Source organism: Bemisia tabaci, chromosome 5, assembly GCF_918797505.1.
Source record: "Bemisia tabaci chromosome 5, PGI_BMITA_v3".
Classification (NCBI taxonomy): domain Eukaryota; kingdom Metazoa; phylum Arthropoda; class Insecta; order Hemiptera; family Aleyrodidae; genus Bemisia; species Bemisia tabaci.
In genome coordinates this window covers 643,185-663,630 of record NC_092797.1, presented here as the reverse complement: position 1 = coordinate 663,630, position 20,446 = coordinate 643,185, and the positions used below count along the sequence as shown (strand labels likewise).

Sequence of the window (20,446 nt, the reverse complement as noted above, 5' to 3'; positions counted from 1 at the left end):
GGGAACAGTCAACCAATCAAAGTTTATTTTCAGAGGTCCGAGGTTATCCAGTTGAATCGCTCTGCGGCCCCTCTCAGTTTCTCTATATTGAATGTTTACCTAACCTAACTACGTTCCACCTCCCGGCAGCAGTTTTCTTTTCACTTCGAAGCACCTCTGCTCTCAGAAACTAAACTAAAAGTATTTCAGCCAAACTAACTCTGCTAAAACTATGAAATATGTATGAATAAAGTTATTAAATGAAACTGTTCTAGTCTTTAAATATTCATCAAGAAACATGGATTCGATCATCGAACAACAAAGATCCTACCATGAAGAACGAGAAAGGCTGTTGGATGCAATGGTCCGAGAAATGTTGCACAAAAAAAGTTCTGTAAGTGAAATACTTTGCCTGATTCATTCTCTGAAACTGCCGTATCATCGCTCACATGAAAAATGTTACTGGCGCCTTAATGAGACATCCCATTTTTGCCAGTTGTTAATGGAGTAACTGAGAAAATGAGGAAGTGAACCTTGCCTCAGATCAACGCTCCTTCTTTCACCTGCATTGCACAAAGCAGTTATGATGCTTGAGAAAAGAGATGAACTGATCTGTACTGGGAAACTTGCTGGGGAATAATGCTGCACAGGAAAATTTAATGCGAACAATACTGTTCGCAGGACTCGCACCTTGTTGACAGTAAAAAATTCTTTTCATCAATTAACTACAGTTTTGATCCATTATTTGAAAACTATCAAAATTTTAGGAGGCAAATCCTCCTCTAGATCCTAAGCGTTATAGATTTTTCTCTAGAAGAATAAGTGTACCATTTTGTACAAAAATAATGAAAGAATAAAACACTGAAAAAATTGACACGCTTATAGATGGCTTGTAGCGTGATGACTTTCAGTGACACTGACACATCTTGTCCCAGTTGACCAAGTTTCCCCACTGCTCTGCTCTGCTAAAATTCCTTTTCACCAGATAATGATCATGACAACCTAGTCTTGCAACATGCTCAAAAGCATAGTTTAGAAAATTTACGCCTCCTTTCATTGTGTTTGTCTCATTAAATCACTTTCATTGAGTGGCTAAAATTGCCACTCTACACAAAAATGGCCCTCAGATGACCTTTCTTTCATACTGTTTCTGAACTCTACTCTAATGAAAAATTTCACTATTTCAAGCTGTTCCCTCTTCTGAAGGATATGTGTCATGATAAGAACAAATTTGGTTACAAAACGCCAATTCCTCTGTGAATTATGCTGCTTTTAGACTTCAAATGCATAAAAAATTGGTCCTGGCATCGGGGCCTTTTTCACTTATAATACCTCGACTGCCTTTCTAAACAGCATTTTTCAAATTATCTTTTCATTATACATGGCTGATTTGCTAAACATTCTTGAATTAAACATTATTTCTCCTTGCTTTCAGTTTCGAGACACAATCAATTCTGATCATCGGCTCAAAGCTCTACTCGATGTAAGTGTATTCCATACATGATTGGCACCCCCCCCCCCTTCCCCACAAAATACCCTTAGGTGTAGTAAGAATTATTCCATTGAGATGGGTCTTACAATTATACTTTTCAAAAACTAATTTTTCCTTTCTGCCCCAAAGTTATTCGAAAGATAGATGTGCCAACATAGTCTGTCTGATAATTAGATACTTTCAGATCAAATTATATTTAAAAATTTCCGTTCATTTATGGAAAAATTAAAAAATAGATAATCAGCCCAAGTGCATGATGGGTGGTACATTTAAGCGGAGAGAAGTTTTGATTTTTTAGAAAAAGTGGCATCCGTAACTAAATTTTGAAAGGACAACAACCTTAAAAATATATTGCCTCTAGCCCAAGATTTTGATCTATGTTGCCCTTGCTTTTTTTTTACGGATTTCTTTCAAAATTCCTTGAAATTTAATATTCAGAGTGTGGCATATTGTTACATTTATGACCTAAGAACATTTTCAAACACCGTTCTAGAAACTGAAATTTATTTTTTCTGCCGAGCTTTCAATTGAACTACAGAAGAGATCATATCATCGTAATCGTTTACAATTTTCGATTGGGTCCAGCACATTTTTAGTGCTAAGACAATGCTCCAAAGAATGGTCTATTTTCGTTTGAGTCAGACAAAAAAATAATAAACATTTCAACTTATTTACATACCTACATTTCCTAAAAATTTCATTAGATGTGCTCCAACAGTGTTGTGTTGATTATACCTCTGACGACGTAAATGGCAAACAATTTTTTCTCATCTCTTATTTTCATTAGCCTCTTACATTTGCTCATGGATTTTTTCATTTGTACATTTTTGTCTTTGTCCAGCAATACATTGAGAGCACCACACAATTAAAGGAGCTATATGAAGACAAAGATGGCCTGCGAAAAGAGGAAATAGACGCCATAACTGATTCAAACGATTTCAATGAATTTTACAATAGATTGAAAGGTATCAAGGACTTCTACCATAAGCATCCAAATGAGGTTAGTATATTTTATCTTTTTTTGCTCTCATGCTTCAATGAAGGTTATGCTAAAATGGAAGTCTTGACATTAAAATGCACAGAAGGATGCTGAAAATAATAAATCACATACTGCAATATTTATTGCTCTAGAATGAATGAGGATGCAATACCAATGAAAAGCAAAGCAAGAAAAGCGCGTCTTAAAGTTTGTGAACAGTGATGAACAGAGATATTCAGATGTCCGGGTCATTAAGATGTGACAGATGGTTTGCTTAGCCACAGTGGATCAAATTTTGCAGAAACTGGATGTTTCCATAATTAAGAATAAAAACTCATTGTAAATCCTTGTGAAGACACCTTGAATTTGATTATTATGAATGTATTCTTCTTATCAAGAGCCGTTTGCTTACTTATAAGAGTCTATTGTTGCCATTTGCAGCCTAATGCTAAAAATTTGTGTGATATAAATTAAAATGACCGTGCCGGATAATGGCAGTATCTCTATTTTCAGTGTGGCACCAAAAGGTACAACTTGGTAAGGGGAAACTCTGCTCAGAAGAGACTTTACACACCATCATAGAAGTATTCAGTTTGATTATTTGTATGCACTGTGGCAAAAGACCATGTGTGAGAAAAGTGTAAATGTGACCAAATTAGCTATTTAGGGCACTAATTTCTCAACACAGATGAATGTTGCCAGAAACAATTGTATATCATGATTTTTAAAAAGTAGTCCTCTTTGAACCTTCCTTATGATCCTTAACATTGGGTCATGTTGTGAACTTGGTTGTGGAGATCCCCTAATTTTACCATGTACATTATTTCATTTCTTTTACTCAATTTGAGTGTGTACATTATTTTATTTCTTACACTCATCTTTTTTTTTCTTTTATCTGAATAGATCTGTATTCCGATGTCAGTGCAGTTTGCACAGGAAGAAATGCAAGGTAAGTGAGAATAGCCTCTCATTTATCTATCAATTTTTTTAGGTGAAATTTGATGCTCCTTTTGTAGCAAAATATTTGACTGTTAGAACAAGTTAGGTAGCCTTAATTTTTACCAACTCAATCATAGAGAGCCACTGAAAAAATAATATTTCTGAGTAACCATTTCATAAAATGAACCTTAAACTTACTGTGAATTTTATCTTTCCAAGGAGTGAGTGATTTTGCACAATCCTTGCACTTGATAACATTTCTTAGAAAAGTTTTCTTGAGAATTAAAATGGAAGTGGAATTACAAAATTGTCTTTCCCAGGAAAAAAATAACAAGGAGTCATATCTTACAAAAAACATTTTGCCTAGTGTTGGTAAAGAATTGTCTCTTTTGAAGCCTGCCACAGGCTTTGCATCAAACTGAGAACAAATTGTAATTAGAGTTGTATTGTTTTGTATTTTTAAATTTTAAAAGTAGGTTGTTTAATGCAATTGTAATGGCTAAATCTGCGCAGAAACCTGTGCTGTACTGTGAAAGACATTTCAGACTTCCAAAAATTGTTCTTTTGCTTTTCATAATGAACAAGAATCAAAATACTTGATTTTCAAATGAATTGAACTCTCAGATGTAAAAGTTATACCAATAAAAAATAACATAAATGAATTAATATTTAGTTACTTAAAATTAAAAAAATTTCAGAATAGTTGTTTGATTTTTTTGGACGAAAACATCCCTAAGTAAGCTAGATTGTTATCATTTGAAAATTTTATGTCTCCAGTTCACAATGAAATTGAGACTAATTTTCTTTTTCTTCCCTAGATATGGCGGAGTTCACTGATGAAGAAGGTTATGGAAAGTATTTAGATCTACACGAGTGTTACGAAAAGTACATCAACCTGAAAGGAATTGAGGTTTGTCATTGCTAATGTCAACCTCTAACTGACACTTTATTATCATTTTATATAATTTTACAATCAAACTGTGTATTTAAGTGGCCAGCTGTGACGAAAATACTACAATTTGTTACCCTCCGGCCAAAGTAACACAATCGCCTTGCAACGTTTGAACATTTCTGCTGCCGTTCATTTTTTTTTTTTTTTGAAGATAAATTGTTCAACGAAGCTATCCAAAAATGTCACTGAACTTTCTTTGTGCTGCCCATAAAATTCAGTGAAATTATCAAACAGATTCAACCAACAATTTCTCTGTAAAAAAATAACGCTGTCTGCGGAAATTTTGAAACGTTGCATGGCGCTTGTGATACTTTGGCGGGAAGGTAACAAATTCATGAAGAATTAAGAGCTCTGAAATCAAGTTTCTGTTTTAGCGTTGCCAGGATCGAGCATTTAATAAGTTCTTCTACATGGCCAGAAATTCAGAAACATTCTCTTGAAAATTACCTGTGTATAAAAGTTTCTAAACAGTTGGAAAGTCTCAACATTTTATGTGAGCAGAATATTTCAAAGATGTCCATGATGCTGTAATTAAGTTTCTTAGCTCCAGTTATGAAGTATGTCATTTGTGCAAGTCAAAATTTTTCAAGTTGAAAGAATTCATGGTTACTTTATTGGGCGATTGTCAATGTTCAGAAAAAACTTACTTTTAATCTTTCGCCCCGATGTTTTTAAAAATTATGACGATCATTTCGGGCCCATACATGGGTCCATCATCAGATCAAAAATGAATGCAAACTTATAGGAAACTAAAATGAATATAAATAAAAATAATGTTACACCGAGCTTATAACTTGGAGGAAAGTATGGTATTCATTTTAATTTCCGACAAGTTTGCATTTTTCACGTTCGCTTTTGACCTGATGATGGACCCACCTATGGGTCCGAAATTATCGTCGTCATAATTTTATAAAAACATCAGGATCAAAGATTAAATAGTAAGTTTTATCTAAACATTAAAATTTTTCATTGCTCTTCATTTTACAATATGTTAAACAAGTAACAATACATTGAATGGATTACATCTTCTTGTAAGGCACTAATATTTTTTCCTCATCATAGAAAGGACATATTTATTGTTAGTTTTTTTTTTTTTTTTTGAAGATGAGTGTTTTTACAAATTAGCTAGAAATTGTAGTTCCTAATTTAGTATGTTTTCCAAATACTATGTCGTAAGTTGAATAATAGAATGAAATTTTTCACCTAGTTTTTAAAAAGTATCATAAATTTCGTCTGATATAAAATCTTTCTGGTGGTCGTTTTTTGTCTTCAAAATGTGGTGTTCAGGAATTTAAAAATATTTCCTGGAATGCAACTTCAAGCTGGTTTGTTTTTAATTATTTTATTGCAAAGGAATTATAATGATCAATTTTGTATATTAAAATAAAGCCAGTACCTTCGTTGCACATTTTTGCCCTTTGACTTTCAATTAAACAAAAAGAGAAAGAAAGAGAGAGATCAAAAGCTGCGAATACCTTCCTCATATATTTTACAACATTGTGTAGCATCTGAAAACCTTTTCATAAAACAAACTTTTTTCAGCAATTAAAGATGAAACTAAAGTCACGCGTTTGATTGTTTTTCAGAAAGTTGATTACATCACATATCTGACTACTTTCAATCATTTGTATGATATTCCAAAAGAAAGGAAAAATTCTGAGTACAGGAAGTACCTTGAACTTCTGCTGGACTATCTCCATGGTTATCTTCTGAGGATCAAACCATTGTTTGATGTTGAGGCAGAAATGGAAGGTGTAGTTAAAGAATTCAATGCTCAGTGGGAGAATGGAACATTTCCAGGATGGCCGGTAATGTATCTCAACACCATTCAGACCAAATTCAGTAAGAAAGGAGTTTTCTGCTTCTTGTCAGAAATCACATTTCTGCTATTTATTTCACCATTTGAATAGGTGCTTTTACGAATGCGTCTATGTCCTTGCTCCATTCTACGAAACTTGGTCTGTCCTTGATCTTGTGCTTCCATGATATTATTCATCAATGCAATTCCAAGTTGTGGCCTGTATCAGCAGATATTGAAAGTTTGGGTGCCTATCTGCAAACGAATGCGGTGAAGTATTTCCTTATCAAAATTTTTCTCAGTTAAAATCAAGAATCATTATAAACTCACTCACGATCTCAAATTTCCTCTGCTCAATCCAACTGCATGAGCTGTATGATATTGGCAACTGATGAAGTTGTAAGGTACATTACTGAATGTAAATTTTTTCCTCCATCAGATTACCCAAATTAACTGATGGCGAACAAGACAGGAAATGTCATATTCTAGAAACTAGGAACTCCTAACATTTAAAGTCAATAGGAGCATGTTAAGAATGGGAGGTTTGTATTTGGAAACCTGTTGAAATGGGTTTTTGGATATTGTAGTGCATCTGTACTTACATCATTTAGCCTCCATACTTACATATTTTTCCCTCCTTTTATGTAAGTTTCATTGCAACTTGGTGCTTTTGAAGTGTAGTTTAACCAGCAACTAAAAATCTTGCCACTTGACAAAATCGTCCACTGATTTAGAGTCTTGATTAAACTTGCAGCAAGCACTTAGACTGATTTTATTTTGAAGGATATCTGGAATTTTCACGACTCACATCATGAGAGTCATGAGTTTTGGCATTCCTGAATACATACTACATCCTTGCATGAAAGAGTAAATTGGGCATACCCAGAGGTATCAATTTTCAACACCTTTCGAAGCCTTCCTTTTTTTATAGCATTTTAAACATTTTCAAGAAGGAAGCGGGATATTTTTTCAAAACAGTCTGTGCAGTGCGGTGTCTCTGAGATTCAGAGAGTTTTGAAAAAGGTTTGGACTCGTGACTTATATGATGTTTCACTTTGCAGAAAGATACAGGGAGTGCTCTGAGTAATGTGGGAGCTCATCTTGATCTATCTGCATTTTCCTCCTGGGAAGAGTTAGCATCATTGGGTCTTGATCGACTGAAATCAGCTTTAGCAGCTTTGGGCCTCAAATGTGGAGGGTAAGCAATACCTTAAGCTTACGTCAGATTTTTTTAAGAATAAATTTACTCCCTCTTGTTTTCTACATTTTCTGTAGGGATTTTACCTGCCAGGAAGAGAATACATGTTCTCAAATGTTTCTTCTTTCTCATCTTTAAACAAAATGAACCCCTCAAAAAAGGAGACCAACAGCAACAATAGTTGTTGGTCTCCTTTTTGGATAATTATTATCATAGTCTTTAAGCATGTCTTACATCATTACAAGTATTACTTCCTCCAAATTGTGGATTCACCCTCGACTGCAGATGGGAGTTAAATTTTGGCGATTTTTTAAGTTTCTTGACGGAATGTGAGTTATTTCCCATCAACTCAGGAACTGTGCGAATGGGACCCAGGAGATAGTATTTGAATTATTTTTGCTTTCACACCTCCTAGGGTAGAGCTATCATTGTTTCGGCTCTTTAATTTTTTGACTCCTTTAGTATACTGTAGATGAAAAGCATCATGTATTAAAGAGTCTCATGTCATTGTTGAAAAGATTGAAATGTACGTCTCACCGCGGAAAAATTGTCTCAAGGCACACTTTGTAAGTGCTTCAGAGGTTATTTCTTTGCCTTAATGTTCAAGTTGAACCCTCATCTCTAACACAAACCTTTATCTACCTTTTCAACTATAAAAACTTTTTCTTACAAAATATATTTATTTTATGACCAGTGCTTTTCAGAGAATGGTCACTGAACATTTTCATCCATGATATCCATCAGTTTGTCAGCTGCCACGCATGGAGGCATATGCACATTGTAACGTAGCAAAATCTCCAAGAACTTATTATATTTTATACAAATCATCATCGCACCTTTAGGTTTGAAAACTTGACAAGGATTTCTCGCCAGCATAAACCAAAATTGCTGACATTTTAAGAAAATCAGAAAAGTTATTTGCAAGTGATGGAGAGATTGGTCTCTGACATTTTAGAGACAGAAAGACCTCCTCTGTGCAGCAGACATCAGATTGTATACGTGTTGTGCTATTTTCTGCGCTTTTTTCAAAATCATCTGAATGTCAATATATTTAAATGTCAGCACTGTATTTTTTTTTTTTCATTACTTGACCTTTTTATCATCTCAGAACGTTGGAAGAAAGAGCTCAACGGTTATTCAGTACGAAGGGCAAGAAATCATTGGATCCTTCTCTCATAGCGAAAAGCAAGCCTGGAAAGATGAACAAGAACAGAGACGCAGAGCGCCAGCGGGAATCAGCTCTGCTAGAAGCTCAAATTTACAGGTAAAATGGTTAATTTTAATATCAGTTTTCAAATGCGCCAGCTTTCTGGTATGAGTTGCTATCTGTTATTTTGTCGCCTTTCTTATTTTGATATTGTTTTTTATAAATAAAACATTCAACCCGTGACCATCTGGAGAAGAAAGCACCTTAATACCAAAAAATTCAAAGTTTAAATATTGGTACCATTGATTAGATTAGTGCCCCTGAATATTTTGACCCCAAAAAACCTGCTAAAATTTCAACTAAATTGGATTTGTGACGATTGCAGTTGGCAGCTCTTGTTAGGGGCTTAAAATTGTTCAATCGTAACTAGAGTTGGGCCGAAATGGAATTTTCGCGTCACCGGAACCGGATCCAGATATCGGTTTTTTGTATCCGGCCGGATCCGGATACCGGATAATTCAAAAAAGTATCCGGCCGGATCCGGATAGTACCGGATCCGGATAGTGCTTTTTTCGCGCGAAAAATGTCGCGATTTTTGAGGTTAAGTTTACTCGACTCACGATCGGTCGTAGCTAACAAAATTCGGGCCTTGAATTTCCACCTGCATCTATGAAAGTGAAACTATGGAACGCTGTTAGTGTCAAAACCTTTTCTTGCGCGCGCGGAATTTTTTCTGGCGCGCGGAATATTTTTCCGGCGCGCGGAAAGAAAAAACCAGTTTTCGATGAAAATCTCTGAATTTCCGGATTCCGCGCCGGTTTTCGATATATTTGCGCCGTTTGTGTCAAAACTATTTTTGTCGGCGCGCCGCTTCAAATCTGTTCCGCGCGCGGAATTTTCGATATATCGATTCCTGCTCGCCGTTTGTGTCAAAACTATTTTTTCCGGCGCGACGCTCCAAATCTGTTCCGCGCCGCGCGGAGAATATGTATTCTCCGCGCGCAGAAAAATCGATATATCGAAAAAGTGGCGCGCGGAATTATTTTCTGGTGCAGCGCCGGAAAAACAGTTTTGACACGATCGGCGAGCAGGAATCGATATATCGAAAATTCTGCGCGCGGAACAGATTTGGAGCGTCGCGCCGGAAAAAATAGTTTTGACACAAACGGCGAGCAGGAATCGATATATCGAAAATTCCGCGCGCGGAACAGATTTGAAGCGGCGCGCCGACAAAAATAGTTTTGACACAAACGGCGCAAATATATCGAAAACCGGCGCGGAATCGGAAATTCAGAGATTTTCATCGAAAACGGGTTTTTTCTTTCCGCGCGCTGAAAAAAAATTCCGCGCGCCGGAAAAATATTCCGCGCGCCAAAAAAAATTCCGCGCGCGCAAGAAAAGGGTTTTGACACTAACGGCGTTCCATAGTGAAACACGCGGGTCGCGGACTAAAGGAATTTACGTTGCGATCGCGTCAATTAGCAGAACATGTGCGTTATTCCGGTAATAAAGGTCGAACAATTACCATGACTGAAAAAAAGTCAAAAGTTTCAGGAAAAAATTCAGAAAATTGTATTGATAGGAAGAAAAAAGAAAGAATACCACCAAAAATTTATCGAAATTTTCAGGGCCAAAAAGCACTATTCGGCGGGTCCAAAAACCGGATAGCGCGATTATCCGGCCGGATCCGGATACTCGCGAAAATCGTATCCGGCCGGATAATCCGGCAATCCGGATAATCGCCGGATACCCGGCCCAACTCTAATCGTAACGTACTTTACTTTCTCTGTCGGCAGAAAAATTTATGAGCTGCTTGCTTTGGGTTCTCTAAATAACAAGGAAGTGTTCTTCGTAAAAAAATTTCATTCAAATAACCCAACCCATCAAATATCTCTCCCTTATAAAACTTACTACAAGCTCTTGTGTCCCATAACCTGTACGATACTGAACAATTCTATCTAATTCAGACCTTAACCTACGTACAGTTCCTTATACGCTTCTTACAATGAAGAGCCAAAAAAGACAAACGATCAGTGCAGCGTTTCAGAATCTCTCCTACTTTATTTTTTCAAAGAGGAACAAGTCAACTTTATAGCTTGAAATTTATGCAGAATAGTCTACTAACAGATAAGAAAAACCGAGGAAGTTTAAAATAAATTACGTTGACTAGTTTTACAAGGAAAAAATTAAGTTTGACTTGAAGTCTACAACGTTGCAAACGGAGATACATGGTCTCGCTCTTTAGTCATTGATATTTGTTCCCTTATGGGAATTTTACATAGAATGCACTGAAAGCATCAAAACTTTCCAAACTCAACATATCAGTGAGAAAATAACGATTTTTGTCTATGTCAATTCACATTTCTGGCTCAGAAAAACTCGAAGTCAAATTAAGCACTGAAATTTTCTGTATTTTTTATGATGGAAGAATTTTCCTGTAACCTAACATTTTTTGACCCAATCTGAGATACCCTGTGTCAGAAGAGGAAGGAGCTCTAGTTACCTGCCCGACACAGAGATTGATTTCAATGCTTACGTAAGCCTACGTTGATCTTGGTTGTATACGAGCAGGAAGTTGGAAATGACTGCTTATAATATAAACTACAAAAGATTATCTCTATTCCATGAGTTAATGTTAAAAGTTATTGATATGGTCAACATGTTCTGCGATGAATTTTGATGAGAAAATTTGTGCTGTTGTTTTTAATTTCTTACCCTCTCTAGTAGTCTATTTTGATTTGTAATTCTTATCACTGCTTTCTAACGTAGGTTCACAGAATTATTATCTGAGCAAAGGGTTGCAACGAAAGAAAACGTCCAGAGGAAACAAGCCCGAACGGAGGGTGAAAGAGATGATTCAGATTTGGAGGCAAGCGCCTCTGATAATGAAGATGAAGAAGACGATGAAGATATCCCTTACAATCCTAAAAATCTCCCGCTTGGTTGGGATGGAAAAGTAAGAAAGCATAGTATCTACTCTCATAAGAGCCTATCGTATCCTTTAACCTTCTTTAAAATGCAATGAAAAGTTGGTTTGCTGAAACTTTGTGCTGGGAGGTATAGCGTGCTGTTCATTTTTCGTGTTTTCAAATACGTACGCCTTCGGAAAATAACGGTACAAGCGTTCCTGAATTTTAAAATTGCGATAACTTTTTAAGTAGATGATTTTTGGAAATTTCTGCGCATTTTAGAGTTGGTACAATCCTCTACCTGTATAAATCCATTGTTATGCCAATTCTAACGTATGCATCTCCAATATGGTCTCCTCATACACGCCAAGGGTGGGATAAAATCGAATCCGTCCAGCACCATGTGCTTCGTTTTTTGTCATTTAAGTTAAATAGACCCATGTCCATATATGACCACGATTATAGTAAGATCTCTGGGGCTTTGAACGTTCCAACGTTGGAGTCTAGGCATCATACCTATGACCTCACTTTGGCGTTCAGAGTCCTTGGAGGTCATATTTCGGCTCCAGATCTGTCTCAGCTGTTTCAGGTGAGGGAAGTCAACTACTCCCTGAGAGTTGCCCATCCTTTATTTGACAACCCCGCTAGGACTTCTTACCGTTTCCACTCGGTGGTTGTCAGAGTAAAGAGGCGGTGGAACCTACTGTCGCCTGGGCTAGCTGATGCAAGTCTGGAGACGAACCTGTTTAAGTCTAGGGTCAAGGACTACGTTTTGAAATACTATGTTCCCTATTACTTATATTCATTGTATTGTACTTTTGTTTGTTTTGTTTTATTTGTCAGTAGAGTCTATCATTTGTTCAGCTGTTTTGCTCTTTTTTGCTAATTACTTTTGTAATTGGGCAACTTGCCCGTTTTGTATAATAAATAAATAAAAACGGATTACAGCGCGTGAAAGAGCGCCAAAAATCAAGGCGACCAGGCACAAAGTTTTCCAGAAACGCGTCATTTCAACGCAACATAGCTTTGAAAAAGTTTTAGATTTTTGAAGCCCCTTGCTCCGTAGGCAATTTTTTTGCAGTAAAAATTGTAAAAACACGAAAAATGAAGAGCACGCTAAAAATTTCCATGCTGCACAAAGTTTCAGCCACTTATGACTAAATACTGAGGAGTTACTTCAATTTGAAAGAAGAAAAATTGCAACTTTGGGAGCGCATAGCTCACTTATGAAACGTTTTTAGGCATATGTGTATAGACAAAAAAGTCTTATGTATTTTTAGCCGAAAGATCAATCCTGAAAGTTAAGAACGTCAACTTCCGGACACCCTGTATTGTATTGTTTTAGGCTTTTATGAATGATTTTATCCTTTTTGAAGCAAAAAAAGAGTTTTCAAGCAGACAGAAATGAAAGAGAAACACATAATGATTAAAATAACATAAAATATTAGAAATGAAGAGTGGCATCTTATAGTTCTTATCAAAGTACTTATCCAAAATGTTTTTTAAGCATTCTATTCTGCTTGAAAATATCACAGTTTTTTAGTGTCTGCACAAAACTGTAATCATTGGTTTTACAGTGCATACTAATCTTCAAACCTATCTATTATCAGTAAATTTCTCAGAAGAGCGACTTATTAATAAAAATCTCATTGAAATGCATCAGAGTTATAATTTTATAAGTGCTCTCATTTTAAGAAATATCAGCAATGTCACCTCTTGTCTCTTCTACACCTAAAACAGTCATTTCAAGATGCTTCATCGGATCAAATATCAACAGCAATTCTGTATCTGCTGGTTGATGGTAGCAAGGTATGAATGTAAAAATTGAGCTTTGAGGAAAATTTGTACTTTTGCCGAATTACTTGATTCAAAATAGAATGAAGTAGCCAGTGAACTTACCATGATAAAAGTGAAACATTTGTTTTTGTCAGATTTTTTAGCCTCATTAAGTAATCGCTTGTTTCCTTTTTTCAGCCAATACCCTATTGGTTGTACAAACTTCATGGACTTAACATCAGCTATAATTGTGAAATTTGTGGTAATTTCACATACAAAGGCCCAAAGGCATTCCAAAGACATTTTGCGGTAAGTAAGAAGTATACATCTCTTTTGCCCTTTCATCTAACTGTTCAAAACAGGACCTAATCAACAAGAGGGAATTTTTTTTAAATTGATGGACTCTGTATTCCTCATGAAGATTTCGGAGTACCTACTGATAAATATATGTATGCAGCCTGTATATGAAGCAAATCTAGAGCAGATGAAAAAACCAATCTAATTTTTTTTTTTTTTATGAACACCGGAGGATGTGTAGAATGAAGTTTAATTGAAAAAAGAGGGGAAAAATGCTCCAAGACTCAACCCAAAACTTCTCAGCCACTGTCATGTCTGGTTGTCCAACCAATGGGCTAAATATACAAAAACTATCAAATAAATTAATAAAATTAAGACAAGGTGCAAATCTAAGCATCATGATATGTGAGGGGCTTGGAGGACAAGGTGCGTACAGTTTTTGCTATCTCAAGAAATGTGTGTTTAACCCACTATGGCATGAATTAATTTTGGATCTCAGATTCTTGGGGACACTTATCTATTTTGTAGCTTGCATAAAAAATATAGAGAGCCAAATTTTTTATCATAATTTTAAATTTTTAGGAATCAGTTATTCAAAAAAAAAAAAGAAAAGAAAAAAAAAAAAAAATAGTAATGGAAACTTGTAGAATGATGCCATAGAGGAAAGATTCAATTTTTGAAACCCCCAAAAATACTTGTTATGCCATCAGAGGTTAAGTTTCAAAATTACATAAAACCTTAGGGCAGAAAGGAGGTCTAAACTCACTTTTTGATGCTTTAAAGTTGGATTTTAGTTGTGAAATTACAGTTTATCCTTTCAACCTGGTTTTAGTTAAGTTCATGAGTATCTCAATTTTTTAAAAAACTGTACTTGTGCACCTTGTCTCCAAGCTCCTCAAATGCTTTTTCATCAAAATTTCACTTAGATCACGATATGAACAACGAAAATTACTGAAAATAACTTTTAATCAAAGAATTAACGGGTTTTGATGCATAAATTCAAACTTCCCACGCAAAGAAGAAACAATCTACTTGAGTAACACACACTAAACGTTATCGTAACAGTCGTTACAATATGAAAATATGACAACCTGAATCTAGGGCTTGGGCTTAGCTATAGCGTGTTGTCCACACCTTAAATAACACAAGGCAAAGATGGGTCATTACTTGATTGAGAGGCCTGCCAAAACAGTTCTAGTGGGTGTTCTGATTTAAGGAGACTTCTGTTTTTCTTGCAAGCTGAACATTCAAACTTTTCGAAACCAGTGCTAAATAAGAACGTTATTATCTTGGTTTAGGTTTAATATCAACTGTTTTCATTGTGTTAATTGTGCTCTATGTCAAATTTTGAGACAGAAACAAGTATCAGTTATGTATTTGTATCTTGTCTTGTGGTCAATTAAATTGTGTAGCTTGAAGACACACCATCTCATTTTTTCTAAAAGCAGCCTTCTTGATTGATTTCATTCCATGCTATTGTTTGCAGTCTTTTCTTTCCATGAAAAAGCTAATTCACAAGCCTAAAACGACAATTGTTCAAGAGGAAGACGATTAGAGTAACTGCATTTGATTGAAAATTTTTGAAAAAAGAGTTCTAGAAAAAACGAGAGGTCTTTACAAATTACTTGAGTCAACTGACATTATCAGATAATAGGCACCCTAGCTTCCTCTTAAAAATGACTTGTGTCACTTTTGTCTGCTCTCACATTTTCCAACACAAAGTAGACTTGATTCCATATTTTCATAATTCAATAGCTCTCTTGATTGTTGCCTATTCAGGAGTGGAGACACGCTCATGGGATGCGCTGCTTAGGTGTGCCGAACACTGCTCACTTCGCAAATGTGACCCAAATTGAGGATGCTTTAGCTTGTAAGTACTTGTACTTATATTTTTTGTGGTAAATTTTATTGATTTCCTCTCATAAGTTTTTCCTTTTTTTTAAACTCTTTGGTTTTGTTACCTTTTCAGTAACTGAACTCAACTTAAGGGTTTCCAGCGATCTGGAAAACTTGGAAAGGCAGGACATTATTGAAAAAAATTAGAGTCCCTTTATACTGAGAGTCACGACAACACCCCTCATGGAGTCACAAACGGGAATAAAGATTACACAAATTGAACGTTCTTCGTAATCTTTGATCGGCCCATTCTCAAATTCCTTTCTCCGTTCCCTCTCTCATTCTGTTTGTTCCTTGCCGAACCCGTAATTCCCTTGTCAATTCCAGATTATAATCTTTGCAATCGGTGAAAATGTAATCTTTATTCCCGTTTGTGACACTGCAAAGGCCTAAAATACGGGAACCAATCAGAAATGGATTCACATCGTCTTGACTCTCAGTATAAAGGGACTCTAGGAAAAATCAGGGAATTTACGATTAGTGCGAGTGGTGAGCAACTTAAGCGGGGGCCATGTGGGAAAACGTTAGCAACTTTGGAGTGTCTTTTTCCTTCATTTGAATCTAGAAAAAAATGGAGCTTTTGTCTATAGTTTAGCAAACGTCAGGGTAATGAAAAAAAGAAAAAAAATTAATTGGAGGTTTTGATAGAAGGTCAAGTAAAGCGAGAGAATTCGGAAATTTTGGAGTCAGGGGATCGGAAAAAGAAGAAATTATGGAAATCATACAACCGGTCAAATCATCTGTCAATCCACAAGCTGATCTATCAATTTGATTTTCTGCCAATCCACAAGTTGAATCTTCTATGAATGGAATCGTCAACCATTTGTTGCTTGATCTTCAAAATCGTCTATTTATTGACTTCTTAGAACAGACCAAACTACCGATCAACTAACCAATTAAGTTTTCTTGCAATCAAAATGTCAAATTGTCCCTTTATTGACAGCAAGAATTTTTTCTGATTGACAAGCCAAATTGTCTGTTGATCGACTAGTCATATCGTCTGCCAGTCGACCAGTTTTTGATTGATTGTGTCTAAGAGTCACCTTTTTTTTTGTTAGATATTGTGTCCTTGTCATCGTCTAAAACTGAATCTTGTAGAGTGCAAGTTGTGTCCGTGTTGAGACAGGTGAGAAGGTGTTTTCAGTCTTGAGTAAGGCTGCAGGTGCATTTCTTGTCTTGGCTGTATCTGTAGCTGGGGCCTAATAAATGAGGATCTTTACCCTTGTGTTTTCTGCTTTCAGTGTGGGAAAAACTAAAGGTTCAGAAGAAAAAAGAACGATGGCAACCTGAACAGGAGGAGGAGTACGAAGACTCACAAGGAAACGTTGTCAACAGGAAAACATACGAAGATCTCAAGAGGCAGGGATTGTTGTAACATACTTGCACAGCAATGTTCTTATACTTTCATACTGAAAAATTGAGCTCCTTAATGTCAGCAATTATTGTCCGCATTGAGAGATCACCGGACTTGGTGTACATATAAGTTTTATATAAGAAAAGGACTTGAATTCGATTTCATCCCTATGCCGGAAGTTGAATCTTGTTCGTTTTTCATGAGTTTGTAAGGATTTCAAAATAAAATACTTTCTGTCTGTCTCTTAAGCATAGCATTGATTTTTAATTTGTTCTTTACCGTCCTTGAGCAGAGACGTTAGTCAGTTACTTTTCTTCCTTTTTCGGTTGTCACTATTTACACATTTATACTATGGCCATTTCGGCTTCAGCAGAAGCCATTATCAGGTAATTTTTAAAAAACGAACAATGAAAACAAAAACAAAAAACCGAAGCTAAAAATTCCGCGTATTTATCGCCGGCGACGCGTCGCGATACTAGTCAGTGCGATATCTTGCTGGTGATCAGCTGACCGTGTTGCGTCACGTAGGAGGGCGGGGGGGGGGACGATCACTGGTGCCACCTGTTGCTCAATTTGTGAATGAAGTAGCTGTTCCTTGGTGTTTTCATTATTTCGATTTGTTCTAATACATCTAATTTCCGGCCTTTCTGACATACTTTTTCTAGTTTCGCATAAAAATTTTCCAGTTTATGGTCAGTGTCGATTATATGGTCCCCAAATGATGAATGACCTCTCCTTTTTAGTATGGTACAGTCAACGTGTTCTTTCAGCCTTGTTGCCGCACTCCTTCCTGTTTTCAGGACACAAATTCACCCAATTCACAAATTGAGCAACAGGTGACACCAGTGATCGTCCCCCCCCCCGCCCTCCTACGTGACGCAACACGGTCAGCTGATCACCAGCAAGATATCGCTCTGACTAGTATCGCGACGCGTCGCCGGCGATAAATACGCGGAATTTTTAGCTTCGGTTTTTTGTTTTTGTTTTCATTGTTCGTTTTTTAAAGATTACCTGATGATGGCTTCTGCTGAAGCCAAAATGGCCATAGTATAAATGTGTAAATAGTGACAACCGAATTTGCATCGGGCGAAAAAGGAAGAAAAGTAAGTGACCATAGTTCCCGATAAAGAAAACAAAGAAGTAGTAGAGACGTTAGTGTCAAAAACTCAAAATTGAGATAATCGCACCATTGCGCAACGGAGTATTCAACAATAAATGTAATAAGAAAAAAAACTCTAAAATATCGAATCAAACTGAGTTATAACTGTTTGAAGTTTGCAGAAATAGCAATCTAGAGCTCCTATTTGTCGTGCTCTGGGTGCAAACTTGTTGAATTGCTCTGTTGGCACACACATGATGTGTACTCGTTAATTGGGCGAATTTGACCAAATCACAAGTTGCTTGATTCACTTGGATGTCTTATTTTTTAAACAGAGTACTAAGCAACACTAAAACTTGAAATTTTCTAAGTATATTCTTCATTTTTCATTTTATAGTGTAAATTCACCAAAAGTCAAAAGGCTTTAAGTAGTTTGGTTTTCTGCTAAAAAATAAAAACGTCCACCTGAGGGGAGGGAAATTGAAGTTTTAAAAATCAAGATCTTTGGTAGAGTTTTGAATAAGTGGAACAAATCACATCAATAGAAACACGAGATCCTTGTGAAGCCATTTGTAGACATATTCTTACTGTATATAAATCAACTCAAATAAAAATATATATATGTCCTTTCCATTTCCCATGTTATTTTCTATAGGAAATGAAAAAGTTTCCATTGAATGCTTAAAGTGGCTAATAAAAAGCACTGGGAAAACGAGTGCTCATGCTCTCCTTGTGCTTAGTGCGGGCTTTTATTTTCTCTTTGGTGTAAACCGTCAAAAGCGATTCCGTGACCGGCGCAACTGACCCATATTTTTCAGTAATTTAAGAGACTCAATTTCCACCTCTTGGGCACTTTTGCTTTGTCGGCTAAAAAAACACACTACAAGATGGAGAAAATGGTTCGCTGTTATAATTTTGAACACTGGTCAATTTAAGGATAGAGCAAGAGGACAAGGATCATTGCCAGTGACATAAAATTAATGTCACATCATTGTCACCCACTTTTAGTTGACAGTTCATTAAGAGTAATGGGTCAGTTGCGCTGGTCACAGAATCGTATTTTGATGCTTGATTCTTGTAGATTAGTTAGTTATAAGAGGATAAATCCAAACTGCAACTTTCTACGTTCAACATTAACCGAGATATTGTCCTTTGAAAAATAAAGTTTTTGACGTCATCCACCGCGGTAGTAACACCTCTGGTTCCTTCCACCTCGCTTTCATCAGTCAGTGTGACGCACATTTGCACTGGTTACTCAAAGTCAAACTCGAGACCAAGGGTGTCACTACCGCAACGAACTACACCTCTAGGATGGCCGCCAGATAGCAAACCTACGTAACGCGTATGGAACGGTTTTTGAAGGCAGGAGGGGGGTGGGAGCCCAAGTATAGCTAACCTTAATCTCCATTTTAGCCGCGTCTCGTACATAAGCATTACATGTGAAAATTTCAACCTTTGTAAACTTTAATTATTTTAAGGTTTGCTTTTAAATTTCCTATTTATTGAGTGAAGGAAACCTTTTGAGATACGATTATTATGCCATCTTTTCATTGCTATTACTTTATTCAACTAAATTGGGGCAAAAGGTGGGCAGTTTCTTACATGGGTTTAGATGGCAGCCTTAGGGTGCGTCAATAAAAATGAAAGTCTGAAATGTTCCGCTCCCCAGGCGGCAATCGATGACGTTTGGTAAAAAAACATGTTTGCCAAAATTTGGGCCAATTTCAACCATTTTAAATGGTGCCAAAGGTCAATTTTGTGATGAAATTATGATATTTTGGTTTAGACTCGATTTTGTACAAAAAACTCGATTTTACGCTGAAATCGTGCGTTTACGAGAAAAATGTCAAAGAACTCGACTTGTAGAGGATGAAATTTTATACTGGGAGGACGTCTTTGTAACCGATAAAAATCAAATTGAACTAGAAAAACTCAACTCTGTATTTATTTTTGTGGTCCTCAGAATTTCCGAGGTCTTACTAAGTAGAGGTTTAAAAGACTCATTTTTCACGAAAATAAGTCGAAAGAGGGTATAAATGAACTGTAGGCAAGTGTTGAGGATGCAAATGTCATCAGAACTTCCTCAGTTTCAAAAAAAAGTTCCAACTATTTTGCACAATCCTCCAAAAAGTGTACGGCTCGAGAAGCAGGATCGTGCTATAATAGTAGGGGGAAAGTGCGGTTTGACCGGGAAAAATTGCGTAACAAACTTTCCCTATGTAATCGTCATCAGTAGGTCCCCCTGAACAACTTCCTAAAAGTTAAAAATGGCCCGACCCCGGAATATCCCTCAAAAAAGTTAAAATTGAAAATGGCGGCCGTAATAAGAGGGTCCGGGAAATCGGTATTTTAAAATGCTCATTCTGTCTCATCATGTGAGGTAGCATTTCCTATGTAATTTTGGTCGTAGATTTCATAAATGAATTCCGCAAGGCCCCTTCTGAGCTTACGTTTCTCTCGGTAGTCGTATGTTTCCTTTAATTTCTTTATTAAATACATTTATAACATCAAATTTAAGTTTCTTGGCCATAAATACATGAAAATAAAGGCACTTCACTTCCTTGTTCCTTCGGTGAATATTTAAAAAAATGCAACCTCCTGCCTTTCACATTTGGCCGCCATCTTTGATTT

General features: G+C 36.4%; 1 protein-coding gene across 1 annotated transcript; it reads left to right on the top strand.

Annotated features, from left to right (window-relative positions):
- Positions 1-94: 94 nt before the first annotated feature.
- Positions 95-16,964, top strand: noi (splicing factor 3a subunit 3 noi). The gene is made up of 12 exons (XM_019053510.2): positions 95-373; positions 1,415-1,462; positions 2,313-2,471; positions 3,354-3,399; positions 4,208-4,299; positions 5,928-6,149; positions 7,201-7,337; positions 8,446-8,601; positions 11,254-11,440; positions 13,368-13,478; positions 15,246-15,336; positions 16,604-16,964. Exons 1-12 carry the CDS (start codon positions 278-280, stop codon positions 16,735-16,737), a joined length of 1,479 nt encoding a protein of 492 aa, XP_018909055.1. The 5' UTR covers positions 95-277; the 3' UTR covers positions 16,738-16,964.
- Positions 16,965-20,446: the final 3,482 nt, after the last annotated feature.

Excerpts from the sequence above, each read along its gene's own strand:
- noi (XM_019053510.2), top strand. The coding sequence starts at position 278 with ATGGATTCGATCATCGAACAACAAAGATCCTACCATGAAGAACGAGAA. Across the intron at positions 6,150-7,200 it reads GAACATTTCCAGGATGGCCG|AAAGATACAGGGAGTGCTCT; the intron begins GTAATGTATCTC and ends TTCACTTTGCAG. Across the intron at positions 8,602-11,253 it reads CTAGAAGCTCAAATTTACAG|GTTCACAGAATTATTATCTG; the intron begins GTAAAATGGTTA and ends TTTCTAACGTAG.